At 55.1% G+C, this 27,603-nt stretch overlaps 6 protein-coding genes across 16 annotated transcripts; 5 read left to right on the plus strand and 1 right to left on the minus strand.

Moving 5' to 3' along the window:
- The first annotated feature begins 167 nt into the window (after nucleotides 1-167).
- pitpnb (phosphatidylinositol transfer protein, beta) lies at nucleotides 168-5,802 on the plus strand. 3 transcript variants are annotated; one of them, XR_009716348.1, is made up of 13 exons: nucleotides 168-212; nucleotides 1,269-1,299; nucleotides 1,392-1,537; nucleotides 1,618-1,709; nucleotides 1,992-1,999; nucleotides 2,275-2,349; nucleotides 2,442-2,525; nucleotides 3,046-3,123; nucleotides 3,193-3,297; nucleotides 3,402-3,524; nucleotides 3,592-3,680; nucleotides 4,217-5,422; nucleotides 5,502-5,802. XR_009716348.1 is itself a non-coding variant. In XM_061292881.1 (12 exons), exons 1-11 carry the CDS (start codon nucleotides 187-189, stop codon nucleotides 3,637-3,639), a joined length of 816 nt encoding a protein of 271 aa, XP_061148865.1. In that variant the 5' UTR covers nucleotides 168-186; the 3' UTR covers nucleotides 3,640-3,680; nucleotides 4,217-5,802. The 3 variants fall into 3 exon arrangements, 2 of the variants coding, with proteins under 2 accessions (XP_061148865.1, XP_061148866.1); XM_061292881.1 differs by having other exon boundaries at nucleotides 4,217-5,802; XM_061292882.1 differs by having other exon boundaries at nucleotides 3,592-3,671; nucleotides 4,217-5,802.
- Nucleotides 5,803-6,371: 569 nt separating this feature from the next.
- Nucleotides 6,372-13,007, plus strand: naa25 (N-alpha-acetyltransferase 25, NatB auxiliary subunit). Of its 3 annotated transcripts, none has more exons than XM_061292857.1 (23): nucleotides 6,372-6,528; nucleotides 7,793-7,878; nucleotides 7,959-8,097; nucleotides 8,186-8,304; nucleotides 8,389-8,463; nucleotides 8,555-8,662; nucleotides 8,746-8,824; nucleotides 8,888-8,999; nucleotides 9,080-9,169; nucleotides 9,243-9,415; nucleotides 9,530-9,642; nucleotides 9,716-9,914; nucleotides 9,993-10,082; nucleotides 10,154-10,434; nucleotides 10,513-10,664; nucleotides 10,793-10,918; nucleotides 10,990-11,236; nucleotides 11,307-11,430; nucleotides 11,513-11,578; nucleotides 11,674-11,771; nucleotides 11,849-11,959; nucleotides 12,027-12,167; nucleotides 12,292-13,007. In XM_061292857.1, the coding sequence occupies exons 1-23, from the start codon at nucleotides 6,471-6,473 to the stop codon at nucleotides 12,412-12,414; spliced, it is 2,910 nt and encodes a 969-aa protein (XP_061148841.1). In that variant the 5' UTR covers nucleotides 6,372-6,470; the 3' UTR covers nucleotides 12,415-13,007. The 3 variants fall into 3 exon arrangements, with proteins under 3 accessions (XP_061148841.1, XP_061148843.1, XP_061148842.1); XM_061292858.1 differs by lacking the exon at nucleotides 6,372-6,528 and adding an exon at nucleotides 6,560-6,805; XM_061292859.1 differs by lacking the exons at nucleotides 11,849-11,959; nucleotides 12,027-12,167; nucleotides 12,292-13,007 and having other exon boundaries at nucleotides 11,285-11,430; nucleotides 11,674-11,705.
- Nucleotides 13,008-13,706: 699 nt separating this feature from the next.
- On the plus strand, nucleotides 13,707-17,323 carry brap (BRCA1 associated protein). Its single transcript, XM_061292860.1, has 13 exons — nucleotides 13,707-14,052; nucleotides 14,326-14,496; nucleotides 14,583-14,751; nucleotides 14,858-15,047; nucleotides 15,138-15,251; nucleotides 15,325-15,473; nucleotides 15,676-15,751; nucleotides 15,814-15,952; nucleotides 16,025-16,134; nucleotides 16,200-16,289; nucleotides 16,368-16,471; nucleotides 16,553-16,692; nucleotides 16,887-17,323. The coding sequence occupies exons 1-13, from the start codon at nucleotides 13,974-13,976 to the stop codon at nucleotides 17,114-17,116; spliced, it is 1,761 nt and encodes a 586-aa protein (XP_061148844.1). The 5' UTR covers nucleotides 13,707-13,973; the 3' UTR covers nucleotides 17,117-17,323.
- Nucleotides 17,324-17,460: 137 nt separating this feature from the next.
- On the plus strand, nucleotides 17,461-20,259 carry tor4aa (torsin family 4, member Aa). 4 transcript variants are annotated; one of them, XM_061292868.1, is made up of 4 exons: nucleotides 17,461-17,666; nucleotides 17,779-17,825; nucleotides 18,584-19,009; nucleotides 19,110-20,259. In XM_061292868.1, exons 2-4 carry the CDS (start codon nucleotides 17,808-17,810, stop codon nucleotides 19,923-19,925), a joined length of 1,260 nt encoding a protein of 419 aa, XP_061148852.1. In that variant the 5' UTR covers nucleotides 17,461-17,666; nucleotides 17,779-17,807; the 3' UTR covers nucleotides 19,926-20,259. The 4 variants fall into 4 exon arrangements, with proteins under 4 accessions (XP_061148852.1, XP_061148855.1, XP_061148854.1 ...); XM_061292871.1 differs by having other exon boundaries at nucleotides 17,461-18,473; XM_061292870.1 differs by having other exon boundaries at nucleotides 17,461-18,251.
- A 96-nt stretch (nucleotides 20,260-20,355) lies between these two features.
- zgc:56235 (Voltage-dependent anion-selective channel protein 2-like) lies at nucleotides 20,356-24,485 on the minus strand. Of its 4 annotated transcripts, none has more exons than XM_061292877.1 (9): nucleotides 24,367-24,485; nucleotides 22,535-22,605; nucleotides 22,410-22,459; nucleotides 21,753-21,905; nucleotides 21,634-21,686; nucleotides 21,327-21,548; nucleotides 21,096-21,246; nucleotides 20,965-21,022; nucleotides 20,356-20,878 (listed from the first exon to the last, which is right to left on the minus strand). In XM_061292877.1, the coding sequence occupies exons 1-9, from the start codon at nucleotides 24,420-24,422 to the stop codon at nucleotides 20,787-20,789; spliced, it is 906 nt and encodes a 301-aa protein (XP_061148861.1). In that variant the 5' UTR covers nucleotides 24,423-24,485; the 3' UTR covers nucleotides 20,356-20,786. The 4 variants fall into 4 exon arrangements, with proteins under 4 accessions (XP_061148861.1, XP_061148862.1, XP_061148859.1 ...); XM_061292878.1 differs by having other exon boundaries at nucleotides 22,230-22,459; nucleotides 24,367-24,394; XM_061292875.1 differs by lacking the exon at nucleotides 24,367-24,485 and adding an exon at nucleotides 23,115-23,594.
- Nucleotides 23,713-27,563, plus strand: slc25a1b (slc25a1 solute carrier family 25 member 1b). Its single transcript, XM_061292880.1, has 9 exons — nucleotides 23,713-24,095; nucleotides 25,354-25,461; nucleotides 25,535-25,634; nucleotides 25,723-25,861; nucleotides 25,936-26,020; nucleotides 26,100-26,204; nucleotides 26,288-26,403; nucleotides 26,469-26,542; nucleotides 26,611-27,563. Exons 1-9 carry the CDS (start codon nucleotides 23,981-23,983, stop codon nucleotides 26,723-26,725), a joined length of 957 nt encoding a protein of 318 aa, XP_061148864.1. The 5' UTR covers nucleotides 23,713-23,980; the 3' UTR covers nucleotides 26,726-27,563.
- The last annotated feature ends 40 nt before the right edge of the window (nucleotides 27,564-27,603 follow it).

The following is a 27,603-nucleotide window of genomic DNA, read 5'->3' on the forward strand; positions in this document are numbered from 1 at the left end:
TGCAGTCGCGGGCGAGATGAGCTAATGATTGATTGATTGATCGATTGATTGATCGATCGATCGTTTGCTTTCAAGGTAATAGGCCGTCGATCGGCTCAGCCAATCGGATGTCTCGTGGAGGGCGGGGCCAACTTGTTGACCGTGCCTTCTCCTTTCGCCTGCTACTGCGCAGGCGCAGACCGGCTGATGAAGATGGTGCTCATCAAGGAATAGTGAGTCTGACGTGTTTTTGGTTGGGGCTTTTTCCCCCCTTATCATCGTTCGGGGGAATTTCAGCCATTCCTTATTAGCGAGTCGTGATCGCTTTGGTTTGCTGGGCTCCTCCCTCAACCTGTAAGCCTCCAAAAGACATGCTACGGGCGGGCAGGATAACGGACGTGCTTAACGGGGCACCGGTCTTTTTAAGGCGTTGTTAGTGAGACGCTATCGCTAACTGCTAGGCTAGGCTAGGCTAGGCTAGGCTGGCCAGTTCGCCTCGCATTCAATTTGATTCACGTCATAGAAAGAAAGACACGCACGCACACCGAGTAGGCGTGCTAACGCCTCGAGCTTCGGCTAACCGGCTAGCATCTCGTTACAGCCCCAAAGTGGCGTAATGTTAAGCTTTTGAGGGACAGATTAAGGCTCCGTCGGATTTAGCCGCAAACGCTAGCAGGCTAGGCTAGGAGCTTTGCTCGCAGCTTGACAGCCAGCAGCACAACACTTCCTTCCCTAGCTAGGCGCCACCTCGACGGAGAGGAGTCCGGCACTGGCTGGCACTCTTGCTAACGGTTTTCAGCGAGGACGCGCAAAGCGGGCTGCCACATTGTCGCGTGGCAATTGGCCCCGTTTGCCATGAAATGCCGACTCTTAGCATGGCAACAAACTGGCGACTGGCCGGATAGCTTCAAAACCGGCAGTAATAAACGTCTTGCGGCTACAAATGTCGTCCGTCATTGTAACCGTAAAAGATGCAAACAATACATGAAATGCGCAGGAGCGGCTTTGAGGGAGGCACTATGATGACTGTGATGGCCTACATTCACTTTGAGTGATTCCAAATGAATGCCCTGACACACTTAATGTCGGCTGAGGTCAAATGTGTACACGGCGTTTGCGACGCATCACAAAGACCATACGCTTTTGTGTCCATGATGTTACGGCTTGTCAACGGTTTAGTCATTCAGTGGAAGTCACGTGACGCTTTGTGTACGTCTGTGGAATGTTGAGGAGGATTTGTGTCTTTGATTTTGCGTAACGCCGCCTCTCTTTATGCTTTGTGCTCGCAGTCGCGTGGTGCTGCCCATTTCTGTCGAAGAGGTGAGTGTCGCACGTTAAGCGTGAGCGAGCCTCGCTCGGAATTTGATTGCCGGGGCCGCTTTCACCCGGGGGCCTTGGCTTCCCTCCGCCAGTATCAAGTGGGCCAGCTCTACTCGGTGGCCGAGGCCAGCAAGAACGAGACGGGAGGCGGCGAGGGCATCGAGGTGCTGAAGAACGAACCCTACGAGGAGGATGGCGAGAAGGGCCAGTTCACGCACAAGATCTACCACTTAAAGAGGCCAGTGCGCCGCTGGCGCTTTTGGACCGGATCGCCCTCCGCCGCTTTCTCACGCTCTGGTCTTCTTTTGCCGCCTGCAGCAAAGTGCCGGGATACGTGAGGCTGCTCGCACCGGAGTCGGCGTTTGTCTTTCACGAAAAGGCCTGGAACGCGTACCCGTACTGCCGTACCGGTGAGTCGCCGTGGTGTCCGGTCGGTGGCGCTCCGGGTCTTTGTTTGGACTCCAAAGAAATGTGTGACCAGTGTCAAATTGTGACCTTAACAGCGAGTGAAGACTTTATTGGAAGTGCGTCACGGCGCCAGAGTTCTTGCAAATTCCACAGCTTGAGTTTGTCTTGAAAATGGGAGAAAGGTGTGCTTGAAAGTGAAATGGTTTTGTGCGTGCGCTTCAAAGTGACAGCTTTTGTTTTTCTGCCCCCACACCACCCCACCTCACCCCACCCGGCCACTGCAGTCGTGACGGTGAGTGTCGTCTTCCTCTCGGGCGCACACCTTTTCACTGGCGCCTCCTGTCTTCCGTTGGAAGCGGTGCGGCCGGGGCCGGCCCAACGTCTTATTGCTTGATTGGATTGAGCCATAAGTCCTGGCCTCCGTTGGTAGCGCGTGGCTAAGTCACTTGGCTGAGATTAGCCGCAGCTGTCAACGCCGCCTCACGGTGTCACATTAGAAGATCACGTATTGTTCTGGGGGAAATAACGGGCCCGCTAACTCGCGTGTGCTGCTCTCCCGCCTCCCAGAACGAGTACATGAAAGATGACTTTGAGATCAAGATCGAGACGTGGCACAAGCCCGACATGGGAACGGTGGAAAACGTGAGTACACGGGGGCAAAGCGGCGCCAAAACAAACACGGGGCCCCTCGCCTTTTGGGTCACCGACTGTGGACCCGTCCCGCCCTGCGTCAGGTGCACGACCTGGACGAGCAGACGTGGAGAAGCGTGGAGGTGGTTCCCATAGACATCGCCAACAAAGAGGAGGTGGCGCCGGGGGTGAGTTGTGTTGACCCCTGCGCGGGTTAAGCGTTTTCCGTTGTCGTCAACTTTTGAGGAAAGGATCTTGTAAGCCCCGCCTCCTGATCGCGTGGCGCCGACATAACGCTTGCGGTAATGACTTAAGTGGATCAGCGCTGAGGTGCGGCTGAAGCGGCACGCCCATCTGCCGTTGGCCGGCGCTTGGCTCGGCTCGGCTCGCGCTGACCTGCCGGATTAAAACGCCACCGTGCAAGAGCAGCAGCAGCAGCAGCAGCGCAACCCCTGCTAGCTTCCTGGTTGACGTAGCCCTGTTTCAAAACCAAACCATTTCAAAACAAATAAATCGTATTAAATCTGTCCGATTACCGCTTCTCCTTTTGTTTTGTTTTTTTGCCCCGGAAAACTGGAGGTGGACATTTGTTTTCTGCCGTAGTTGCTGCGCTAAAAGAAACAATTTGCGCATGACAAAGTCTCAGCGATGTCACCCGAGGATGTCAAGTGACCTCTTTTCAACTCGCCACTGGTTCTTTCCTTGCAGGACTACAAAGAAGAAGAAGATCCGTCCCTCTTTCGCTCGGTCAAAACCGGAAGAGGCCCCCTCGGCCCCGAGTGGAAGGTAAGCGTGGAGGACGAAAAGGACGCCGCCGGTCGTGCTCGTGGCATAGCATCTCTTTGCCTCTCGCAGAACGAGCTGAAGACGGATTGTCCGTACATGTGCGCGTACAAGCTGGTCTCCGTCAAGTTCCGGTGGTGGGGCTTTCAAACCAGAGTGGAGAACTTCATCCACAGGGTAAGCGCCGCCTGCTCCCTTTCGATTTTCAACCATCACAAGTTGTTGATGGGAGTGTGTGCGTGCATGTGTGTGCACGCGTGTGTGTGTGTCTGTGTCCACAGCAAGAAAAGCGCATCTTCACCAACTTCCACCGCCAGCTCTTCTGCTGGGTGGACAAGTGGGTGGGTCTGACCATGGAGGACATCAGGCGCATGGAGGAGGAGACCCAGCGGGAGCTGGAGGAGGTAACCCACACGGGCGCCCCACAAGGCCCGGCCGGCGGAGCTTCTTAACCTTGTCATGTCACATCAGATGCGTCAGAAGGGCGACGTGCGAGGCACCTCGGCGACAGACGAGTAGACGCCGTCCGTCGCTGTAGTCAAAGTCTAGAGGCAGGTCCAGTAAGTTGCGCTCACAGAGCGCCCGGCCGGCCCGCCCGCCCGCCTGCCTGCCTGCCTGCATGGGGAGTGCCGTGCTCCTTGTCTGTCCTTCACCGCGTTTGGAACTCGCTTCAACGCGTCTCGCCCTCATCCTCGTCATCACATCTTGCCGCGTTTTTGAGCCAATGTTTGATGTTGGGGAGAAGTCACTGCATTGGAAAAAGCCCAACGGGGACTTCAAATTAAAATGGCACTTGCGTGTGTACACTGAAATAAGGATGGACACCATTTGAGTCAGCCCTAAGCCAATTTCCGCTGGACGCGGCAGAAAGTAGATGAGCTCAGGTCAAACGTCCTTTTTGTGCAAGCTGGCCTCCCTCCAACATGGACGCTCTGCCCAGCGCCTTTTCCACCCTCAACTTGGGTTGCCGTCTGTCTTTCATCCATCCATCCAATCATTTTCTCTCATTGCTTTCTCTTGCCTGCCGCCGCTTTCTCGTCATGTATGTTGTTATTTTTCTATTTTCATTTTGTCTCTTTCTGTTCACCTCATCCAGCTGCGTAAGACCGGTCCGATTCGAGGCACCAGTGCAGCTCACGAGCAATGAGCCAAACCACCCCGACCCTGTCTTGACGATGTCATCGGAGACACGCCCACCACCACCACCACCGCCGTCGCCGCTGCCGCCACCAGGAGGAAGTGGCCCTGGTTCCCCGCTGCTGTACAGACCCCTCCCCTCCCCTCCTCGCTCCGCTCCAACAAGAAAACAACAAACTGGTTTTGCATACACGCATACATATTCTGTACAAACACAAAGACAAAAGAAACAGACGTAATTTGCCTGAAATGTAAATGACAAACGGGCTCGTTTCCGCTCGTACATGAAACCTTTTCGATTGACCGTTAGGAGACGAATGTGCTTTCACCAAAATCGGGCAGCCCTTGGACCATTTTTACCACGATCTCCCCCGTCGTCGTTCAGCGTCTGTCTGTACTTGAACGCGTGTCGGCGGGAGGGAGCCCATACGGCCGCCGAGCGCTCGCGGGACCGCCCGCCGCCGCGTTCAGAACGGCTCGTCATCGAGGCCGGTTTGGATTCGGCTCCCCCTCATTTTAAAACACATTTTAAAAAGTCATTTCAACTCAAAGGAATTGATTGCTCTTTAGCTTCTGCTGAAAAGCTGTGCTGATCTCAACCCCCCCAGCAGCCATGCAACACCGCCATCTACAGGCATCTGTTGTTCATTACAGTGGGTAACAAACTCTAAAACAGAAACAAAAAGCCGGGCGGCATCTCGAAATAATCAACAGACACGGTTGGAATGGCCTCGTGCGAATGCGCCGGAGCGCGTGCGACCACGTCGACTCCGGATGTTGTTTTTGCTAGCGTCGCCGGCTAACTAGCGGGAGACTTTTGAGCTTGCGCTGTTTGTTTAAGTGTACTTTTGGGGCCGCTAGCATTTTCACATGTGATTTTATACTGTACGGCTAACACAGTTCACGTGAGGCTTGACGGGTTGGGGGGGGGGGGGGTGGCCGCAGTCTCCTTTCTTTATTTATATCCATCCTGGATTTTTTTTTTTTTCTAGTTTGGACAAAGATGCTCTTAGTAAATGAACTTTAAGCTGGATATCAAGGATAAAGGAATAAAGGGTTTGATGGCTTTCATGTGATGTCTACATTAACAATGAAACAATGCAGGGTGTTTTGTCTCCCCTTCCCAACCTGCTGAGACCTCACACAGCATCACAGCAGATGACATGTTAGCATTTTCTCACCCACTTCTCTCTTGTTCGTCTTTTGATGTTTTGATTGATTTGGTTTCTGTGCATTTGTTAAAGGGAAAAACTCCTTTGCCAGATGAGGCTTGACTGCGAGGCGGGCGAGGACTAGAAACAGGCAGCTGCTGCCGCTGCCGCCTGCGTGTTTTTGAAGCGCTGGCAAAAAACAAATCTTTTCTGCCATGTAGTATTTTTCTGATTGATGGAAGGACTGGACGCAAAGGCAACATTCAGGGGTATCAGTAGTGAATGTACAATTATGATTTTATTTGGTTACTTTTCACAGTTGCCAAGCTTGTGACTGAAGGTCTAGACAACGGAACACAACAGAATATTGAATAAATTTCAACCAATGAGTCTACCATGCTTGTGTTTTTTGAATCACCTGCACGCTCACAGTCGACTGATATGATTGGTCTAAGAAAAATCAAATTTCCAGTTTTTGTGTTTTATTTTTTGCCAAGCATTGAGCTTGCGTTAACTTCCACACTGATACCTCATGATACAAAGGACTTGTTTGAAGAGTTTTTGGGGATGTTGGCCGCATGTAGCTGAAATGTAATATCTAGCAAAAGATACAATGCAGAGAATTACGTTGATATAAAACAACCCCAAAGTTTTGCGGTATAAAGCCCATTAATAAAATACATCATAGCCATCAAAGATGCAGGTTATTGAATATGTTTTTCGTGCCGAAGTTGCCAGTTATCAAATATTGCTTCAACCAATCGCGCACAAGGCCCTGAGCAAATTACATGGCAACGAGTAGAGGCGGAGATCTGATTGGACAAAAAAAAAAAAAAATCACATCCACATAGACACACTGGAAGCAATGCATCCAAATGAACACAATAGATAAACTCGAGAGCAAACATAAAAAAAATTTGGAATGTAAGTCGGTGTCGTGAATAATGTAACATTCGAATAATGTAAAAAGAGAACTTTTCGGATGCTGCTTGAGCGGGCATGCTACTGGAGTTCAGTGCGCATGCGCGCACACTTCCCCAACAGCAGGTAAACTAAACCACCATGGCGGCGCGAGGCCATGTGCAAGACCCCAACGACCGGAGACTCCGACCCATATACGGTGAGCTCGTTCGGCGGGCGCATGCACGCAGGCACGCACGCACACACGTCGGCTTGGCTTGAGCATCGGCGCATGCCGCCTTTCAACAATAGCAGCTTCCAGCCGCAGGGGCAGTTTTTCGGGGCCCCTCCATCGTCGACCAACGGCTGGCTGGCTGGTTCGACCGCTGGCTGGCTCGCTGGCTCCGTCGCCCCGCTGCGCGGCGCCCTATGACAGTGCACCTTTGCCGGGCTTGCCTCCCAGACCATACTCGGGGGTGTGCTGCGGTTCTCTGCCGGTAGCTTTCCGGTGCTAACATGTGTGAAATACAAGAAAAGCCATTCGAACAGTTGACTGCTTTGCAGGGTTGTCGTCTCCTTGGCTATCTCGGTTGCTATTTGACAGCTAGCTTCAGCGGCTAATATGTCGCCGCATAACGCTTCTTTCATTGACTGTAGGTCTTTTCCCCCATCCGAACTTGGCCTTTCTGTGCCGGTTCTCCCGTCGGCTGACAGTCGGTCGAGTTTTGCCTCCGCGGGTGCGCCCGCGATGTGGCTTTTTCGCTCTCGTGTCGGCAGTTGAGCGGCTAAGTGGTTAGCTTTCATTTAGCATCGCCGCGGACAATGCTCCGGCCGGCTATCTCGCGTGGACTTATCACAGCTCCCAAACTTTAACCGTGGACACATCGACAAAGTAGGCAAAAAAACCAAGAGTTGCCTTTCCCCCTTGAGTTTTGCTTTATTCTGATACCATAGGCCGGTTTCCACAAGTAACTGATCCACTGAAATAAAAATAAATCTATAGGCTCGACACCAATGCCATATTTGGCTGATATCAAAACCCCAACCAAGATCACGTGCTTGCACAAGTTTGCACACCCTACACCGGGGAATGGAGTGCTTCAGTTCAAACATGAGCTCAATGCAACTTGGATCAATGCTGGCAAGTGTCAGTCAAAGTTTGCCCTCTTGGCAGCCATAGAAGAGCAACGTGACACAATCGCGGTCGGTCTGCTGCAGTTAATTTTGGCCGGCAGCTGTCCCCTGAGTGGCCTAACTGCGTTTGTGCATACTCACCATGCGACGTCCTTCCTTCCTTCCTTCCTTCCTTCCTTCCTTCCTTCCTTCCTTCCTTCCTTCCTTCCTTCCTTCCTTCCTTCCTTCCTTCCTTCCTTCCTTCCTTCACAACCATGAAAACGGTGACGCGTCTTTGAGAGCAGAGAGGACGGCTTTATTGTCTTTGATTTTGCTTGAGCGGTTGTTGTTTTTTTTTTCCCCCCCCTCAGACTACCTTGACAACGGCAACAACAAGATGGCCATCCAGCAGGCGGACAAGCTGCTGAAGAAGCACAGAGACCTGCACTGCGCCAAGGTACGCTCGGGGGCCCGGCGGCCATTTCACCCCAATGGGCCGTTTTCTCCTCATGGGCCGTCTTTCTTTTCCTCCTCCAGGTGTTGAAGGCCATCGGCCTGCAGCGGACAGGCAAGCAAGACGAAGCCTTCTCCCTGGCCCAGGAGGTGACCTCCCTGGAGCCCACGGACGACAACTCCTTACAAGCGCTCACCATCCTCTACAGGGAGATGCATCGGCGTGAGTACACGCGCCGCCGGCGCCCGCGCGCGGCACCGCAGCGACCGACCGACCGACCGAGTGTTGTGCATCGATGTGCTGCTTCCAGCCGAGTTGGTGACCAAACTGTACGAGGCGGCGGTCAAGAAGGTCCCGCTCAGCGAGGAGTATCACTCGCACCTCTTCATGGCGTACGCGCGTGTCGGCGAGTACAAGAAAATGCAGCAGGTAACGAAGAGCTAAGGAGGGCTAGCTTAATGCTAGCCTAGACCGCCAACATTTTTCATGTGATTTCTGCTTCCTTCGCTTCAGGCAGGAATGGCCTTGTATAAAATCGTGCCCAAGAATCCCTATTACTTCTGGTCCGTCATGAGTCTGGTCATGCAGGTACATGCCGTTGGCATCGTCTCGACGCCCGGGACCAGGCGGCCGTCTCCCATTTTTCATTTCTTGATTTCTTCTTCTTCAAATTGCACAGGCCATCTCGGCGCAGGATGAAAAACTGTCCCAAACCATGTTCCTGCCCCTGGCGGAGCGCATGGTGGAGAAGATGGTCAAGGAGGACAAAATCGAAGCTGAAGCAGAAGTAAGACGTCCTGCTCGCTTAAAGCTTCCCATCCCAATCTTGTGGACAAAAGTATTTGGACAGTGAATCTGAGTGCTCTTCAGGTGCAGCTCTACTTCATGATCCTGGAGCGCTTGGGGAAATGCGAGGAGGCGCTGGAAGTGATCAAGGGTCCCCTCGGAGGTAAGCTCACGGCGCCTCGCTCTTCCTCCTCCCGATCCTCACCGTGCCTCGTCGTTGCCGCAGAGAAGCTGACCAGCGAGCTTCAGAGTCGAGAGAGCAAGTGCATGATGTTGTACCGCCGACTCCGACGCTGGCCCGAGTGCAACGCCCTGGCGCACCAGCTCCTGCTCAAGAAGTGAGCCTCGTCTTTTGCGCAAATGGCGGCAAAGCACTGCCTTTGTCTAACCCCCAACTCCATTGCGGGCTCGCTCGCAGTCCCGACGATTGGCAGTTCTACCTGGCCTACTTCGACTCGCTTTTTCATCTCATGGATCAGTCGTGGAGTCCGCCGGACGATGAACAGCAGTGAGTACAATGCGCCCAGTGGGTGGCAAAAAGTACCAAGTAGACAAAAGTTGCCTTGCGGCGCCGCGCTCAGCTGCTCGGAGGGCGCCGTGCACCACACGGTGACGGAGGCGGTGAACTTCGTGGAGGAGAGGATCGCCGGCGAGGACGGCAAAGACGCTCGCTCGCTGCGGGGTCCTTACCTGGCGCGACTGGAGCTCATGCAGCGGCTGCGGCAACGCCGCCTTCCCCAAGAAAAACAGCTCGGTGAGAAGAAGAATAAGAAGAAAAAAAAAAAACACCGTTGGATTCATAAGAACTCCTTCTAGTTTTCAAATCCAAGGTGATCACGACCTCCTCTCTTTGTTTTTGTGGTCGCAGGAGAGCCGTTGGAGCTGATGGTGCAGTTTTTTGTCAAGTTTGGCGACAAGCCTTGCTGCATCACAGACCTCAACGTTTATCTCCACCTACTGGCCGCCGAGCAGCACGAGCAGGTGAGAACACCGCCTTGCCTTGCCTGGCCCGGACCGGAGCGCAGTCGCATGTCTCCGTTTCGGCACCTTGCAGTTGGTGGAGCGGCTGCGCCGGGCCGCCCCTGCCGGACCCGACGGCTCGGACTTCCCGGACGACACGGAAGCGCTGCAGAGGCACCTGTGCGTGTGCCAGCTGAGCCGGGCGCTGGGCCTGCATCACGCCCTGGACGCCGCCGCTAAGCTGAGGCTGGTCGCCGAGCTCAAGGCGCACTACCGGCACGGCCTCAAGTTTGGTGAGGAGCACGCACCGTCTCACATAAATGTTTCTGTTTTGGCCTTTTTCTCTTTTATTGGCGTTCTCCCTCCTACAGGGAAGAATGCTCTGAAGACGGAGTTGCAGTTTTCCGACATGTATTGCCTGATGGCGGCTCACGTCTACATCGACTTGTGGACGGAAACCGGTGGGTGGTCCTTCCTTCCCTCTCGCTTTCACGCGGTCCACCCGGGTGACGTGCTCTCGGGCTGCGCTCAGGGGACGGGAAGATGGCGTGGCTCGGTCTGGGCCTGCTCCAGGAAGGTTTGTCCAACAGCCCGTCCAACGCTCAGTTCAAGCTGCTGCTGCTGCTCCTCTACTGCCGCCTGGGCGCCTTCGAACCGGTGGTGGACCTCTACGCCAGCCTGGACGCCAAGCACGTCCAGCACGACACCATTGGCTTCCTCCTGACGCGCTACGCTCAGTCCTTGGGACAGTTTGCCGCTGCTTCGCAGGCCTGCAACTTCTCGCTCAGGTTTTTCCACTCCAACCAGAAAGATGTGAGTCTCCCTCCCTTCCCCAAACGGGATTCTTCTCAGCCATCGGCCCTAAATCCAAACGTGCCATCTGGCCCCCAGACCTCCGAGTACATCATCCAAGCGTACAAGTACGGCGCCTTTGAGAAGATCCCCGAGTTCATCGCCCTCAGGAACCGACTGAACCAGTCGCTGCACTTTGCGCAGGTCCGCACCGAGAGGATGCTGCTCGACTTGTTCCTCGAAGCCGACATGTGAGCGAGCGCACGCCCCCGAGGCGCCTGCCTGCCTGCCCGTCCGTCCGCCCGCGTTCACCTTTGTGACCTTTTTGTGTTCCTTTTTTTTTTCTTTTTCTTTTTGTCTTCCCTAAAATGTGTTGCAGTGTGTTGAGTCTGGAGGAGAGTGTGAAGACCATGTCTTTGTCCGCAGAGGAAGATGACATTCCCTGGGACAACATGAGGGACAACCGAGACCTCACGGTGTTCACCTGCTGGGACCCCCACGAGCGGTACAAAACACGCAAAGCGCTAATTGGCTAGCCGGCCGTAAACGAGCGCTCCCGCCGCCGCCGCCTGACAGGAAGTTGAACGAGGAGCATCGGCGGCATTCCCTGGAGGAAGAGCGTGTGTGGTTGCGCTTGCGCTCGCTCACGCTGCGCCTTCTCGCCGCCGTGGCGGCCATGGGACGCAAAGCCTCGCCGCCACAGAACTCGCCCACGGCCACTGAGAACGGCGTGACGGACAAGACGGAGCCGCTGCGCCAGCTCTTGACGCAGCTCGGCCAAAACCTGCAGACGGCCACGCAACTAGCCGAGAGACGCACGCAGGTATCCTCAAAGTCTGCTAGCCCAACGTAGCGTAATGCGCTAACGTAGCCTAATGCGCTAACCCCAACAGTACCCTTTCCTGGGACCGCCCGCGACCCGTCTGGCCGCCGCTCTTTCCAGCGGCAGCTGCCAGTGTCAAGCGGCAGCGCTGCAGCTGTCGCTCCACGTGCACCAACTGGACGCCGTCGGTCTCGGTGAGCGCCGCCGCCTGCTCCTCCTTCTTTTGATTGATTGAATTTAATTTTATTTTTCTTTGGACCGCTCTGCCCCCGCCAGACGAGTCGTCGGAGCTGCAAACGCAAATGTGCAACGCCTTCAAGTCGCTGGCCGTTCAACTTCAAGGTGGCCGCCGTCTCACGCAACTGCTCTGCCACCGCGGCCACGTGGTGGTCGTCGTCGTCATCGTCGTCGTCGTCTTCCCTGCTCTTTTGTTGCAGAAATGCTGAATAAATGCAAAGGAGACCTCCTGGACACAAAAGAGGGCAAATTAAAAATCCGGCCGTGGTTGTTGGAGAACCTCGTCTTCTTTGTGGAGGTGGCCCCTACCGCATGCACGCACGCCGGCCGGCCGCCTCCGGGCGTCTCGCTCATCTTCTCTTGCGCCGCTTGCAGACGGTATGCGTGGTCTTGTGGGTCGCCGGCTACATCACCAAGGTTTTGCGGCCGCTCAAGTCCAGCCTCCAGAAGAAGAAGAAGAAGAAAAAGGATGCCAGCACAGCTCAGGTACGCGCTGCGCTCTCCGACCCTTGCTTCCGCCGCTATAGGTTCCATCGTTTTGCTTTTCCCGCAGCCGGCGGTGGTGTGCGGCTTCCAGGGGTTGACGGCGAGCTTGCAGGACGTGCTCGCCCGGGCCCTGGAGCACGTCAAAGGGCAGGAGGTGGGCATGGCCGCGCTCAAACTGGCCGATTTGTCACTGGAAGGATCCACGGAGGTCAGTCTCGTTCAAATTGTTTGTGAGCGCGTAGCAAACGGAAACACCGGGCTAGGAGTTAGCGGCCAGCGAGCGAGCCGTCGAACTCCGGCGGCCATCTTTCCCCTGACTTTGTGTCTTTCAGGAGGAGTCGGCGTTTGCCAGGGCAGCCATGGACAAGCTGCAGAGCAGTCACCTGCGTTCGCTCCAGGAGGCGGCGGAACTGCTCAAGAAGCGAGCGGACTCTCTGAAGAATCTCAAAATCTGAATGCCGCCGTCACACCCGTCGTGTCAGCACATTTCCGGAACGCTGTCATCACTCACGCAGGCGCGCGGTGACATTCACACGCCCCTTTTTAGCCCGACTAGTAAATTATTGTACTGAATAGCTTGGAGTGCGAGAAACCACTATTTCCTTTGCTCGATCACTCGCGTGCCCTCCTCGCTGTAGCGTCGGCGTGCAAAGGCGCCATATTTGGCCCAGATTCCATCAGAGGTTCATTTAGGATATTCCCCCCCCCCCCCCGGGGTGCTTCTTTTTTTTTCCATGTGTGTCTGAATGAAGTCGAGCACCTCCGTAGTCGCAGTATTACACGCAAAAAAATGGAAATAATAGATAGCTTGCGTCACTTCCTCCTCAAAACGGCAGCCAGGGTGGCTCGCTCACGTCCATAACAAGCAGCAAAACCCGCACGTGGCGGATGCAAATGTTTTTTTTGTTTGTTTTTCTTCCCAGCCCCACAAAGGCGCATTTTGTTTGGTGCCGAGACTGATGCCAGCGCTTCAAAGAAAGGCACTGAGGCTTTCTGCAGTTCTGTCCTGGATGCGGGGCATTTACAATAAAACACACTTTGGACCTAATTGTAAATCGCCCAGGAAGCTGCTGTGTGTGCGTGCGTGCAAGGCTGCAAGCCCATGTGCATGTCAAAGCTTGTGTACATGAAGACAAAGTGTGTGTCATACGAGCACGTGTGTGTGTGTGCGTGCGAGAGAGAGAGGAAGAAGGTGAAAGAACTTTGGCCTATGAGAGGGTGTGTGTGAGCTTATGTGGCTGTTGGAGATGTCAGCGTGAGCCTGCATGTGTGGGAACCAAAGTCTGTTTTGAATGCATGTTTGAGCGAGCCGCTGTGCGTTTGTCTGACCTGGGGGGGAAAAGATGGCGGGCGTCAGAGCTCTACTTTTGGCCGCTTTCCCATCCGCCACGCAAGCTGCAAACATGAGGAATTTCCGTTTAGACTGGACCCAAGTTGCGCAGGAAGAGAAAAAAAAAAAAAAGCGTGCTCTCGATTGACAATCTGGACTGTCACTCACCACCACCTTTTGTTAGAAAATGGAAAAACAGAAACACTGGAATGGCAAAGCTTTTTTTTTTTTTTTTTTAAATAAAATGCTGAATGTGAAAAATGTATTTGCTCTCCTCGACAAACATGATTTGCCTTTGACCTCGTCTGAGTCGCAAGTGATCCGATTGAACCGAATTTAGAGCTCCGTGTTGGAAACAGGCCCATCCACACTGCCATACACGTGTGAGGCGCTAGGTGGCGATAGCGTTTCACGACTTCCTTGAGTAATCCGCCAACGAGGAGAAGAAGATGAAGTAGTTCAAGAGCTTCAGAAGCTTCCTGAAGTTTGTCCGTTAGGTCCGTTCTGTGGAATATGTGGCCCAATAAAAGCTAACTTGGATTGCTATAGTTGCGCTTGAGTGTCCACTCGTGTGACGTTTAGGAGCACGACGTTAATGTTTTGAAGTTTGCTACCTTGCGAAGCTAGCTGTCATCGTTTGCCTTGCTTTGTCTCTTTGTGTGGCATTTTGCGTGGACAAAACACATGAGCGTGTCTCTGGTGGTCATCCGCTTGGAAATCGCCGCCCAGTCTCCAGCCCCGCAAGGCTTCCGCTACTCGGCTGGTGAGTACGCAGGGCAGGGCAGATGGGCCGGACCGGACCGCGACGAACGTTGACGTTAGCCAGCCGGCCGGCTAACGAGCTGGATTGTCACAACACACACCGCAATCGTTTGAGTGGATCATGCTACCTGTTCACACGCCAGGCGAATCGCTCCTTATTAGTTACTTATGCCATATGAAGTTTTGTCATCTGTGAAAACCCAATGGTTGCCTTCAAACGTTCCTCACAGCCCTGCAGCAGGCACCTGCTAACCTTCACTCTTGCTGCTTTCAGCGAGCGGCGGCGGCGGCATGTCGGAGGAGCAACTTGAGGACAAATCTTTGGGCCTGGCCAGGCTGGCCCTGAGCGGCAAATCGGAGCTGGAGAGGAGCGCCGTGTTGCACCAACACATGGGCAGCAGATCCATGGGAGACATGGTCATCGAGACCTTTGAACCCAGCCCAGGTGAAAACCTCCTTTTGTTTTGGGGCGTAGTAGCTTTGCGTGTTCTTTGCCTGGCTGGCCAATCGAAGATGCGCTTCACGGTGTAGACAAAGGTGGCGGTGGCGAAGAACCAGGAGGATGCGCAGAGGGCAAGCGAGCCGAGTCGGCGTCGGCCCCAGACTCTCCCTCCAAGCAGCTGCCCCAGCAAATCTCCTTCTTCAGCGGGAACCCGTCAGTGGAGGTGGTGCACGGGATCTTGCACCTCTACAAGACCAAGTTGGACACGCGCACGCACGCATGCGTCGTCATTTTGGTGGCGTCGCGCTCACCGACTTTTTTTCTTCTTCTGCTCTCCTCATCCTTCTCTTTTGTTCCCCGGCAGCAAGATGACGTCGCTGACGGAGGAGGCGAGGCGCAGCGCCATGGTGTGCATCCTCACCGTTCCTGCCACCATGACCAGTCACGACCTGATGAAGCTGATGGCGCCCTTCAATGACGTCATGGAGCACATGAAGATCATCCGAGACTCCACCCCCAACCAGTACATGGTGCTCATCAAGTTCAGCACGCAGGTTTGAAAAAAAAAAAATATGTGAAATCACCTAAAAAAAAAAAAGTCAAGAAAGTCCAAAGTGTAATAGAAGACGCTAACCCTGGCTCAGGCGGACGCAGACAGCTTCTACGCCACGTGTAACGGCCGCCAGTTCAACTCCATCGAGGAGGCGGTGTGTCAGCTGGTCTACGTGGAGCGAGCCGAAGTCATCAAGTCGGACGAGGTGCGCGGCGCCGCCGCCGCGCCGCGCCGCCACCATCTTGCTGTTGACAAAGTTGCTGCGCTTCCTCCTCCAGGGCGCCAGTTTGCCCGTGATGGAGCTGACGGAGCTTCCCAAATGCACCGTGTGTCTGGAGCGCATGGACGAGTCGGTCAACGGCGTCCTCACCACGCTGTGCAACCACAGCTTCCACAGTCAGTGTCTGCAGCGATGGGAGGACGCATCGTAAGCGGCCGGCGCCGCAGCATTCACCGCACCAGGGCGTGCGGCACGCCAAAACATTGCGTCCCTCCCAACTTGCATGACGACTTGCCCCTCCTAGCTTAGCTCAGGAGGGGCCTTTCGTCCCCACCCATTCCTATCTGCCGTACTGATGGAATAAGTTGGCGCCCTCTTGCCAAAAGCTGATTTCTGGTGTCCCCTTTAGGTGTCCCGTATGCCGCTACTGTCAAACTCCCGAGCCGGTGGAAGAAAACAAATGCTTTGAGTGCGGCGTGCAGGAGGTAAGGAAGGCCCGAGTCTGGCTCCTCCCTCGTCGTGCCTTTGGTAACCTTGTTGCCCCCAGAACCTGTGGATCTGCCTGATCTGCGGCCACATCGGCTGCGGTCGCTACGTCAGCCGCCACGCCTACAAGCACTTTGAGGAGACGCAGCACACCTACGCCATGCAGCTCACCAACCACCGCGTGTGGGACTACGCCGGAGGTAGCGACGACCGTCGCCCGCTTGCCACTTGGCACGCGCGCCTTTAATGCTGGCACGTCGCTCTCACGGCAGACAACTACGTCCATCGGCTGGTGGCCAGCAAGTCGGACGGCAAGATGGTTCAGTACGAGTGCGAGGGGGACACCTGCCAGGCCGAGAAGATCGACTCCCTGCAGCTGGAGGTACGGCAGGGCGCCCGCTCCCCTCGCCGCCTCGGATGCTAACGGGCACCGCGCTTCCCCCACAGTACTCGTATCTGCTGACCAGCCAGCTGGAGTCGCAGCGAGTCTATTGGGAGAACAAGATTGTTCATCTGGAGAAAGAGACGGCCCAGGAGGTGAACGAACCGCCATGTCCTTGCTGTCATGGCGTTTGGGGGTCACTCGCCTCCCTCCGTGTGTGTGTGCGACGACAGATCAACAACATGAAGGCAAAGTTCAAGGAGACTCTGGAGCGCTGCGACAACCTGGAACGCCGACTGGGAGAAATCAGCAAGGACAAGCAGAGCACGGAGAAGAAGTAAGCTCGGAGGGAGCGCCACCGAGGCACCCGTCCGTCCAAGCTTTGGCTCGAAAAACACGCTTTCACGTGTCATGGCAGGTGCGCGCAGCTGAGCGCCCGCGTCATGAAACTCGGCCACGAGTTGAAAGAGGAGCAGGAGATGAACAAATATCTGCGAACCAACCAGACGCAGCTTCACACCCGACTAGCTGATGAGGAGCGCAGAGCCAAAGAGAGCGGTGAGGAAGGCGCCGAAATTGCTGCTATGCAAATTACTTCAAAGTCAAAGTCTGCTTTAGTGTCATGTCAAGGGCTTCACATGCCAAGACACACAAAGAAATGGAAATGACGTTCCCAGTATCCCACGGGGACAAGTCATAGTACACAATATACAATATGGCGCCGCCGCCGCGGCTGCTGCTGCTGTGTTCAGGCGAGCAGAAGGACCAGGCCATGGCCGAGCTTCAGGAGCAGCTGCGCGACGTCATGTTCTATCTGGAGACGCAGCAGCACATCCAGCATCTTCCTGACGAGACGCGGAACGAAATCCAGGAAGGCCAAATCAATATGGCGGCGGGACCCGCCGCCGCTGCCGCCGAGGGCGACGCCGGCCCCCCCGACGCCGTCCGAGGAAGGAGGGGCCGAGGCAGGAAGAGGAAGTAGAAAGCGTCCTGAGACTTTTGAAAGGCCGCGCTTTGGAGCATGTAAATACGTCCGTCTTTTCTTAACCTATTTATGCACCTTTGGAAATGATGTGTTGCAAATGACGCTGTCAAAACGTGGCCGCAGCAAATAAAAGAGCTCATTCAGGCCGTCGCTGGCCGGCCGGCTGGCTGGCTGGCCGGCCGGCTGGCCTTTCTACTCCTCCAATGGCTTCCTTTGCTTTGACTTGATGTCTCCTTTCCTTCTCCCCAAGTGAAAGTGCACTCACTTTAAAGTGAACCAACAGAGACGAGCAGAGCAGAGCTGCTGCTGCTGCTGCTGCAGCTGTTCTTTTTTTCCTTTTTTTTTTTTAGCTGACTGTTTTCCATGAGGTGGAACAAAAGAAGGAAGTGTTGTAATGTGCTGTCATATGAGATGAGAGCAGGATGAAGGAGGCGGAGCTGCCAGCGCGCCCGCACGCACGCACACACACACACACACACACACACTGCAGAGTGCACGATGGTGTGCAGCGGAGTAGTAGCGTGAGCACGTTCGAGTCATAACAGAGGTGAGTCCGTTTTTGTTTTTTGCACGTTTGACGCCTTCTCTTGGCGTGAGACTTGAGCAAGAAAGGTCGCCGCTGGCTGCTTGTGCTTGCACTTTGTGTGTTGATGGGGAAGGAAGCGGAGCCAGCCGCCAGACGTTTGGAATGCGGCCTCCTCGTCAGGTCTGCGCTTGCGGCAACCTGAACGTGACGCCAGCCGGCCAGACAGCCAGCCAGCCAGCCAGATCATGGCTTGAATTTCTCTTGAGGCCAAGATGGTCCGTCCATCTCACGGTCTTTTGCTGGGGGCGGGACCTGGCTTTCAAATCAACTTGCTATGTCATCTTTGAACGTTTCAACAAGTAGCAGTCTTAGCGTTATCGAGCAGGAAGGAGATGCCGCCAAGTCCTCGCTCGGCCGCAAAAATGACGAGAGACGAGTGGCTCCATTCAAACCGCATTTTTCTGGATTACGCAATGAAGCCAAGCCAAGCCGTCGCCCGAGCGCTCGCACCTCTTTCTCGTAGTATCGGCAGCAAAGTGAAGAAGAGCACTTGTTTGCCTGAAAGGATTCAACAAAATGCTTTAAACAACGTCACACTTGATTTGTGTAAGTGAAGCGGCGAGAGGCCAGCTGCCGTGAAGGCTCCGTGTGTGTGTGTGTGTGTGTCACAGCAGGAAGTGGCTGATGTCATCATGGTGGAGGGGTCAAAATGGTGTGTGTGTGCTCGCGCGTGTGTCGTCGTAACCTTTGGGTGCCGTGTGTGTTGTACAAACACGTTGGAGAACAGACAAAACCACCAAAACGTTGTCGAATGACAGGTTGTGAGAGGTCAGCGGCAGGTCAGCGCTCCCGACGGCCAATCCGACTGGCCGGCTGGGCGTCACCTTGGCTGCTTTGAGCAAAAGCACTTTGTGAATAATTGAACAATTCTTGGGCAGATGACTGATCAGGACAGCAGCTTGTCATCCTCCCACACAGAGGAGGAAGAGGAGGAGACCATGGAGGAGGACGGCGGCGGCGGCGGCGGGTGCCGGCCCATGATGGCGCCGGCGGCCAGCCTCTTGGGCGTGTCGTCCACGCTGCACGCCGTCATCCGCATTAAGCAGAAGTACCAGGCCCTGAAAAAACGGCGCCAGGAGATGGCGCTGGCCATGGGGGGCCTCCCGGGGGCCCCGGCCCGCACCAGCCCCAAGATCTTCACCTTTGACGCTGCTGCCGCGCCGGTGTCCTGCTTCCCTCCCAGGAAGAAGAAGAGGAAGAGGAGGGTGCTCTACCCTTACAGGAGGCGCCGGAAAGCCCCCAGAGAGGAGCAAAGCCCGGCCGAGTTTTGTCTCTACCTGCTCAGCGCCATACTCTTTGTACAGGTGAGCCCGCGCGCGCACGCACGCTCGCCCACCCGCCCGGCCGGCCGGGTCACGACTATCACCGGAATGATCAACACGCTCGATCCTTGTTGTGCGTCAGGTGTACAACGCCATCGAGAACCTGGACGACCACGTGATCCGCTACGACCTGGAGGGTCTGGAGAAGACGCTGCGCAGAGAGGTGTTTGGCCAGCAGGGGGCGGTGGAGGCGCTCACGTGGCACCTGAAGGACTTCTTATCCACCTACGTGCACAACAGGCCGCTGGTGCTGTCCGTTCACGGGCCCAGCGGGGTGGGCAAAAGCCACCTGGGCCGCCTCCTGGCGGGACACTTTCGCTCGGTGGTGGGCGAGGCCCTGGTGCTTCAGTACTTTGCGCTGCACCACTGCCCCCTGGAGGCGGAGGCCCCGCGCTGCGCCCAGCAACTGCTCTCGCTGGTCTCCGAGGCGGTGGAGCTGGGCGAGCGAGAGGAGAAGATCCCGCTCTTTGTGCTGGACGAGGCCGAGCACATGCACGGCCAGATCCTGGACGCCCTGCTGGGCCTGCTGGCTCCGTCCCAGGCCAACCAGTTCCTCAACGCCGTCTACGTGATCCTCGGCAACCTCGGACACGAGCGCATCACCCGCCACCTGCTGCGCAACGCCTCCAGTCACGAGCTCCTGGCGCCGGAGCTGCGGCGCCATCTGGAGGGCCGCCACCCCCTGTGGGCCGAGGTGAACGTGGTGCCTCTGGGCCTCCTGGAGAGAAGTCACGTGACGGAGTGCTTTTTGGACGAGATGAGCCGCGAGGGATTCTACCCGGACCGCTCCCACATGGAGCAGCTGGCGGCAGAGATGGAGTATTATCCCGCCGTGGGGGGGAGGGAGTACGCTGTCACCGGATGCAAGCAGGTGGTGGCCAAGGTCAACTTGCTGTGACAAAATGGGACAGAACACGACCGTGGGCTCGGCCGAGTTGGACAGAGCCGCTCCTTTGATCTGCAAACATCTCAAGTCAGCTTCGAGACTCACCTGGCACTCGATCGTTGGCAACGTCAAAAGGCACCGACGAGAAGAGAAGGAAGGAAGGACACGAGCGCCACGCACGCACGCACGCACGCACGCACGCTTTCTCTCCGTTGTCATGAAGACAACCGGGAAGTGAATTCAACGGGAGGAGGTGACATCACTGCGCTACGTAGCCTTGGCAGCTAGCTCAATGTCAACTTGGAAAGAAACTTTTGTGCCATTAAACATCTCCCAAAGACCCAAAGGCTTTGGAATTATTCCAGAAATCCAGTCAAATGGAGCTTTTTCCCCATCACACGAGAGAAGACCATGAATGTGTCAAATGACAAAGGAGCATCTCTGATTTGAAATAGCTTTAATCATAGTTGATGACATGGAAAAGTCAGGTCGACGTCACGCTGATGATAAGACCCGGAAGAAAAAAGAAAAAAACACTTTTGGGGGGGGCCACAGTAGATGAAAACAATCGGGTCGAAAAGCAAACTCGACTCGCTAGCAAGGCTAACAAGCAGGAGATTGTTTTCACCTAGCGACACCCTGCGTAAGCTAGTCGCGGCCACCTTCTACAGGAAGACATGTCACTCATACACACACACACACACACACACACACACAGGAAGAGACGTCACTCGCACACGGTCGGTCAGTCAAAGAGCACCAGCAGCGTATGCTCATCATCATCTCCATGCTCAACATGCTTGCGTGTGATTGGTGGGATGCGGTGCGTGTGGGGGAGGAGCTACATGACGGGCCTCTCTTTGTCTTCTTTGTCTACGCCTCCAGCTCAAAGCCCATGCCCACCTTGTGGCCGCCGGCGTTGAAGTTCTTCCCGTCGATCAGCGCCGACAGTGTGACCTTGACTCCTGGGAGGGGAGGGGAGAGCCACGGGTTAGCCGCAAGCTAGGCTAGCGCACCGCCCTGCCAGTCAGGGGTTAGGGTTGCTGCTGACCTGGTCGGAGGCTCTGAGTGTAGCCCACCCCGATGAGACTTGCGTTGTTGACTTTGGCCTGCGCGACGCAATCAAAGTTAGAAGGAGCGCAACGAGGCGTGCGCACGCCCGGCCGGCGTCTGTCCACTTACAGACAGCCAAGTGTCGGCGTCCATTTTGTACTTGGCGGCGATGCCGAAGCGAGTGTTGTTGCTGCCGGCGGTCCAGGCCAAGGTGACGGCCGTCTCCAGCGCCTCGTTCACTTTCTGGTAGATGGAGCCGCCGAACTCGGTGCCGTCGTTACTGACAAAGGCAATTTGATGATGTCACGCAAGGTGACGCGGCGACGCGGACGCACCGAACGACCGGCGTTGCCGACTCACACGTTGGTGTGCAGCTGGAAGTCTCCGGCCTTGTAGCCCAGCGCAAAATTGTTCTGAGCCAGTTTGGACTTGGCCGTGTCGAAGGCCATCTGGTAGCCGGCCAGCCAGCCCTCGTAGCCCAGCACGGCGGCGGCGTGCACCACGGGGCCCTCAAAGTCCACGTCGCAGCCCAAGTTGACGTAGTCGCGCTTGTAGCCCGTCTTCAGCTTGCCGCTCTTCTTGCTGCAACAGAACCGGCCGTCCGGCCCGCTTTTCAACACCGACCGCTCGCTCGGAACACAAGCGAACGAGGCCGACGCGCTCTCACCCCGTGTTTGGGACAAAAGACGTTTCCAACGCCACCTTCAGGCCTTGAGTTAGCTGCGGGCATACATTTATCAAGCGTACGCCACGCCATGCTAGCGCTAGCCTGTCGGCGCCACAAACCTGGTCCTCCAGCGTGACCTCGGTGGCTAGCGTGTTGTCGGTGTTCCACTTCTGGTTGACGCTCAGGCCCAACTCCTTCATCTTGTATTTGGTCTCCAGGCTGCCCGTCGCTTTGCCCGAGTCGGTGTTGCTGGAGCCCGACGTGTTGAACTCCTGCAGCCACAAAAAATCAAGCCATGGCACGTTTTCCGCAGCCAGCGCTCCGTTTGCTGCCGCCGCCGCCGCCACCGCAATATGCCCTTACGCAATGCTGATATGATACAAAAGGTCGTTGACAGGCATGTTAGGAAATGAAGAAACGCACAAAGATGCAAAAGGCAGGCAGATATTTCCTCATGGCGTGGTAGCGGAGGAGGCGGGCAGTAGAAATCTTTTTGTCACAAATTGTCAATTAGAATTATTATGAAAATTAGGAAAAAGATGAACTCAAGCAAACAGAGGTGACCGCGATGATGACGACGACGACAGCGGTCTTACCATCTACGCCGCGTTTCCGTGGTGGTCGAGGAGAAGGGCGGAGTCAAGGAGAGGATGGGGAGGGGGTCAAAGGGTACAAGGACAAAGAGCAGATAGACCCTCAGACGTGTTGGTGGGCTTGCTGGGAAGCATCTGGAGGGGAAAGGAAAACGAAGAAGAAGAAGAAAGGGAGACGCTCACCACGCCACTTTGAGATTTGGTCTTCAGGTCCAGCTTGACCAGTCCAAAGCCTGCAAGAAGGGACTTGGTCAAAGAACGTGTCAAACGAGTCAGGGCCACGCCACGCCACGCCGCTCGCGACTCACCGTAGCCTTTGCTGAAGATGTCCTTGGCGCCTTTGCCCAAGTCTGCGTAGCAAGGTGGCACAGCCATGATGCTGCAAGGCAAGACGCAACTATCTTATCGTCCGTCACATGGAGGCAAACAAGAGAGGATGAATAATCCCCTTCTGGGTGCTGCTGCTGCGGCTGCACTTTGAACAAATGCTCGATGGAGGACCATCTTTACTGATGGACAAAGGACACAAAGGGACAAAGGGTGCGCGTGCGCGCGGTTGACAGCTAGGTCGGCCCACCCAGCAACGAGCTTCTCTCCCTCCCCCCATTTGCTGATGTCAAATCCCAGCCTGCAAAATGCCAAGTGAAGGCGACGAGAGGCGAATAAAAAGAAGCGGGATTAAGCCATGCATGCCAGGCTGGCGAGCCGTCCGTCCGTCCGTCCGTCCGTCATTACATAATGCCAGCAAGCGTTAGCTCCAGCTCCTTAGCTCCTGGCTAACCTTGGACAGAACGCGATCAAAGTGAGGCAAAATGGCCATCGTGCGCGAGCGGCCACAACAAGACGCCAAAGGGGCCGCGCGGATGCCGCATGCTCTGCCCAGCTCACCGATCCAAATGGCGGGGGGTGGGGGGCGTCAGCGGAGGGAGCCGGCAAAGTCCTGCTGCTCCTGTGCTGCTCCTGTGCTGCTCGTGTGCTGGTCGCGGCGGTTTGCGTGAGGATGCTGAGCGGATTGACAGCTCGCTTCTTTCCAAGTCGCCACGACGGACGGGGGCGCTGTCGAGCAACGCAATGCGCATGCGCCGTGGTGATGCCCATTTCAAAGAGCAACTACGAGGCCAAGAGCCAAATCGCCGCCATCTACGGAAACACGTCACCGGAACGATGGCCAAAGAGCTACTTAGAAGATAAATACAATGTCAAAGCCGAAATGTTTGCGTATCTCCTATTTTATATCCGGATATATATTGTCAACTGTCACACGAGCGGGTAAATGGGTAGTTCAGTGAGAACAAGATCCATCTTTATGCTTCAAGTGTCCTTTGTAAACGGGAAGTGCACGTACATGGTTTCATGTTTTTTGACGTGTTTTTGTGGCTCGTTCAAGTCCCCGTGCAGGCCCCCCTTACTTAAATGTGAGTGGTCGCATTTTAAAAAGGAGGTGGGTGGTTGGGGTGGGTTGCGCGGTCCCGCCCCGCCCCGCCCCGCCCCGCGCCTGACTCGACGTTTACCAGCAAGGAGGCAGGCACGCAGGCAGCCAGCCAGCCAAGCACAGCAGAGGAAAAGTTGCCTGTCAAAAGTCCTCAACAAGGCCGAAAGAGAGAAGCGAGCGAGTGCAGTCCCAAGTCCAATGGTCAGGGCCGAACGTTGCACTTTGGACCGCGCCCGGTGCACAAAGCTGCAGCGGGGCTGCATGAGCTTTCATCCCACGGCGCCGCACTGAGTACCGACCGACCGACCGACCGATCGCAGTCATGTCTGCACAGCCGCGCTTCGTGAACCCCTTCCACAGCAGGACGCACAGCCTGGCCGCCGCCGCCCCTGCAGGCAAGGCCAAGCTGACCCACCCTGGCAAGGCCATCCTGGCAGGTAAGAATTTCGGCGGGCCGACGGGCGGTGCAAGGCAAGTTTGCTCCGTGCACAAGTTGTCAACCCAAAGTTCTTAAAGGCGCGCCCAAAGTACCAAAACAGAAGGCGCTTGCTTGCTCGCTCGCTCGCTCGGCATGCATTTTAAGTCTGATGATACTTGACGTTCTCCCTACTTGAGTTTGTTTCCTCGTCTATCGAATGAGTTGTGAATAAAAGTTCCCTCTTGAAATGACTTGAATTAGCATGAATAGAAGCCCCTTAAAACACTTACTTCAGGGTAGCACTGGTGTCGTTCGTTCTCTTTGATGAAAATGTTTCTTTTTCCATGCCTGGCCATGGAGCCAAATCATATGACGTTCCAAATCGAGGAAAACCTGTTGTCTATCCTCCATGCCACCAGGCGGCGATGTAATATAATGGTGTATGTCGCCATAGGCTTCGAAGGGTGGCTATATTCACTTTTGCCCTGATATTTCACCAAATATTAACGCAGATATTGTGGTTAATATCATAACCTTTTAACTGTACATTTTGATTTGACAAAAGGAGCCCAGTAGTTTGTTCAAATGGTTCAGTTCAATCATTACTATGACATGGCTTTGACACTTGCACAAACAGAGAGTCCAAAAGTTCTTCTTAACTTCTTGCTTATGTTGACTCCATGACCTTTGCACTGTGTGCCGAGAGAGCCCCCCCTAACACACGCACACACACATGCACACTGCGATGACAAAACACAATAGCCTGAGCACAGTGGGCCTCATTTTGTGTAGCAGCGGGCGTCGTGAAAAGAATCCAAGCTGTGTCGTGGCCTAAAAACAGCTTAGTCATTGACACCTTATGTCCAGACTTCAAGATGGACAATTAAGAAGATGGAAGGCATTTCAGCATCTATTCAATATGCTAGAGAGCACAGAAAAACATGACATGCGGGTGGCAAAGCTCAGCTCTGATGTGGAATGGCGTCAGGGGGCGTGTCCTCAGGCCGCCAGCCGCTCAGCCAATGGGCTGCAGGCGGCAGCAGCAGCGACTTATGCTGGAACTGGCTGAGGGAGTTTCAACGTCAATCTGTGCAGCCACTTTTTGGGACAGTTCACCCGTTCCATTCAGGTCCTTCCGCATTTTGGAATCAAAACATTCAAGTGTCCAAATGTTTGAATGGGATTCTTTTTTGCCCCCCCAAAAATGGAATATTGCAGATGATGACAAAGCGGTTCCGTTTCTTTGCGGCCACAATTTCTCACGGGTTTTTGTGCAGGTGGCATCGCGGGCGGCATCGAGATCTGCATCACCTTCCCCACCGAGTACGTCAAGACGCAGCTGCAGCTGGACGAGAAGGCCAACCCGCCCAAGTTCAAGGGCATCGGTCAGTGCAGCCGCGGCCGCCGGCGCCGCCGCCGGCTCCCCCCGGCGGACGCCGCTGACGCTTGCCCTTTCAGGCGACTGCGTCAAGCAGACGGTCAGCGGCCACGGCGTCCGGGGTCTTTATCGCGGGCTCAGCTCGCTGCTCTACGGCTCCATCCCCAAAGCCGCCGTCAGGTGAGTCGGGTCGCCTCCGACTGACCGAAGCTCGGCCCAGGCGGGGGCCCGAGCGAGTGACGTGCCAAGCGGCCGTCCCCTTTGCCAGGTTCGGCGTCTTTGAGTTCCTGAGCAACAAGATGCGCGACGGCAGCGGCAAGCTGGACAGCAAACGCGGCTTCCTGTGCGGGCTGGGCGCCGGCGTGGCCGAGGCCGTCCTGGTCGTCTGCCCCATGGAGACCGTCAAGGTCAGGCATCGCCATCAAGCATCCATCCGCGCGGCCGGCGGGCGCTCTGCTCTGATTTGCCCTTTGCCTCGCAGGTCAAATTCATCCACGACCAGACCTCGGCCAACCCCAAGTACAAGGGATTCTTTCATGGCGTGCGCGAGATCATCAGAACGCAAGGTCACACAAAAATGCACATATCGGGTGGGGGGGGGAAGCAAAGTCGTGAAGACAAGTTTTGTTTGTGGACGGCGCACAGGACTTCGGGGCACGTACCAGGGTCTGACGGCCACCGTGCTCAAGCAAGGCTCCAACCAGGCCATCCGCTTCTACGTCATGACCTCGCTCAGGAACTGGTACAAAGGTGAATTCTCCTTTCACGATGAGCACGCCGGAGCAGCGATGTCATAATGTTTTCATTTTGGGGGTTTTTGTTTTGCCCACAAGGTGACAACCCCGACAAATACATCAACCCCTTAATCACGGGAATGTTCGGAGCGTTCGCCGGCGCCGCCAGCGTGTTGGGAAACACGCCGCTGGATGTGATCAAAACCCGAATGCAGGTGGGTTTATTACTCGGGTGACCCCCTCGGCAGGCAACGACGGTTGTTTCTGTGCACGTCAACAGGGTCTGGAAGCGCACAAGTACAAAGGCACCGTGGACTGCGCCGTCAAGATCATGAAACACGAGGGGCCCCGGGGGTAAGTGGCCCATTTGGAGCGGCTGGCCGTGCTAGTGCTAGCTAACATTTTGCGCAACGCTTGCCCAGGTTCTACAAAGGGACCGTACCTCGCCTGGGTCGGGTGTGCTTGGACGTGGCCATTGTCTTCATCATCTACGAAGAGGTGGTGAAGGTTCTCAACGTAGTTTGGAAGACAGACTGACACAGACGGACGGACACTTCTGGGTTCCTTCACTTTTTCGGCTGAATTCTGAGCGGAGGCGTGCAAATGAAAAGTGATTTTTGATTTTATTTAAGGTATAATAGCGTGCAGCAGAAGCACCGTTGTCAGGAAAAGGCTTGTAACTCTGGAAGCGTTTGAACGGACGGCGGTGGCAACGACAACTTTCTTTTAAAAAGAGGCAAGAAAGCAGGTGACGCGTGGAAGGACCAAGAAATGATACTTGAAGATTCCTCTTATGTATGCAATTAGCTAGACGATGCTCTGGAAAGGATTCAGCTGTCAAAGTGCCTCTTAGGTTTTTCTTTGTTTCACCATTCCAGTCAGTGTCATCTGATTATATGAAAGAATGATTTATGATCACAAAATTCCACTAATTGTGCCTTCTATGCCATTCCGCCAAATCTGGGTGTTTTTAAGAGTTTTTATCAGATGAACGAAATGATATTAATTGCCTTTTTTTTTTAAATGTCTAGTGTGCCACATCAGAGTTTGGATGTGCGTTGGGTGCACATGCTACTTCAGGTGTTTACTTGATAACCTCAGCGCAGGCCCGGCCTGGCCTGGCCTAGTCTGACCTTGGCCTGGCCTAGTCTGACCTTGGCCTGGCCTAGTCTGACCTTGGCCTGGCCTACACGTACCTACCTGTATACAGTATATGCCTTAATCATGACTAACATATTCCATTACGCAGGGCTTCTTCAAGTTTTTGGGAAGATTCTCTTCCTGGTTGTTCATTCCTGTGCCTTAAGTCTTTCTCACTGGTTATGCTGTAAGGGCTGACAAAGAAAAATAAACTATGGCTCTTATTGAAAAAGTTCCCTGCGTGTGTGTGGTGGTGCTTTTTTGCTGCCTTGGCG

This window comes from Syngnathus typhle, linkage group LG12 (genome assembly GCF_033458585.1).
Source record: "Syngnathus typhle isolate RoL2023-S1 ecotype Sweden linkage group LG12, RoL_Styp_1.0, whole genome shotgun sequence".
Classification (NCBI taxonomy): domain Eukaryota; kingdom Metazoa; phylum Chordata; class Actinopteri; order Syngnathiformes; family Syngnathidae; genus Syngnathus; species Syngnathus typhle.

Excerpts from the sequence above, each read along its gene's own strand:
- naa25 (XM_061292857.1), top strand. The coding sequence starts at position 6,471 with ATGGCGGCGCGAGGCCATGTGCAAGACCCCAACGACCGGAGACTCCGA. Across the intron at positions 9,915-9,992 it reads CCGGCACGGCCTCAAGTTTG|GGAAGAATGCTCTGAAGACG; the intron begins GTGAGGAGCACG and ends TCCCTCCTACAG. Across the intron at positions 11,431-11,512 it reads ACTGGACGCCGTCGGTCTCG|ACGAGTCGTCGGAGCTGCAA; the intron begins GTGAGCGCCGCC and ends TGCCCCCGCCAG.
- zgc:56235 (XM_061292875.1), bottom strand. The coding sequence starts at position 23,305 with ATGCGCATTGCGTTGCTCGACAGCGCCCCCGTCCGTCGTGGCGACTTG. Across the intron at positions 22,606-23,114 it reads ACCCCCCGCCATTTGGATCG|CATCATGGCTGTGCCACCTT; the intron begins GTGAGCTGGGCA and ends CTTGCCTTGCAG. Across the intron at positions 20,879-20,964 it reads CACTCAGAGCCTCCGACCAG|GAGTCAAGGTCACACTGTCG; the intron begins GTCAGCAGCAAC and ends CTCCCCTCCCAG.
- pitpnb (XM_061292881.1), top strand. The coding sequence starts at position 187 with ATGAAGATGGTGCTCATCAAGGAATA. Across the intron at positions 1,538-1,617 it reads AAGATCTACCACTTAAAGAG|CAAAGTGCCGGGATACGTGA; the intron begins GCCAGTGCGCCG and ends TGCCGCCTGCAG. Across the intron at positions 2,350-2,441 it reads ACATGGGAACGGTGGAAAAC|GTGCACGACCTGGACGAGCA; the intron begins GTGAGTACACGG and ends GCCCTGCGTCAG.
- brap (XM_061292860.1), top strand. The coding sequence starts at position 13,974 with ATGAGCGTGTCTCTGGTGGTCATCCGCTTGGAAATCGCCGCCCAGTCT. Across the intron at positions 14,752-14,857 it reads TTGCACCTCTACAAGACCAA|CAAGATGACGTCGCTGACGG; the intron begins GTTGGACACGCG and ends GTTCCCCGGCAG. Across the intron at positions 15,252-15,324 it reads AAGTCATCAAGTCGGACGAG|GGCGCCAGTTTGCCCGTGAT; the intron begins GTGCGCGGCGCC and ends TTCCTCCTCCAG.
- tor4aa (XM_061292868.1), top strand. Across the intron at positions 19,010-19,109 it reads GCGCCATACTCTTTGTACAG|GTGTACAACGCCATCGAGAA; the intron begins GTGAGCCCGCGC and ends GTTGTGCGTCAG.
- slc25a1b (XM_061292880.1), top strand. The coding sequence starts at position 23,981 with ATGTCTGCACAGCCGCGCTTCGTGAACCCCTTCCACAGCAGGACGCAC. Across the intron at positions 25,862-25,935 it reads GCCCCATGGAGACCGTCAAG|GTCAAATTCATCCACGACCA; the intron begins GTCAGGCATCGC and ends TTTGCCTCGCAG. Across the intron at positions 26,205-26,287 it reads GCTCAGGAACTGGTACAAAG|GTGACAACCCCGACAAATAC; the intron begins GTGAATTCTCCT and ends TTTGCCCACAAG.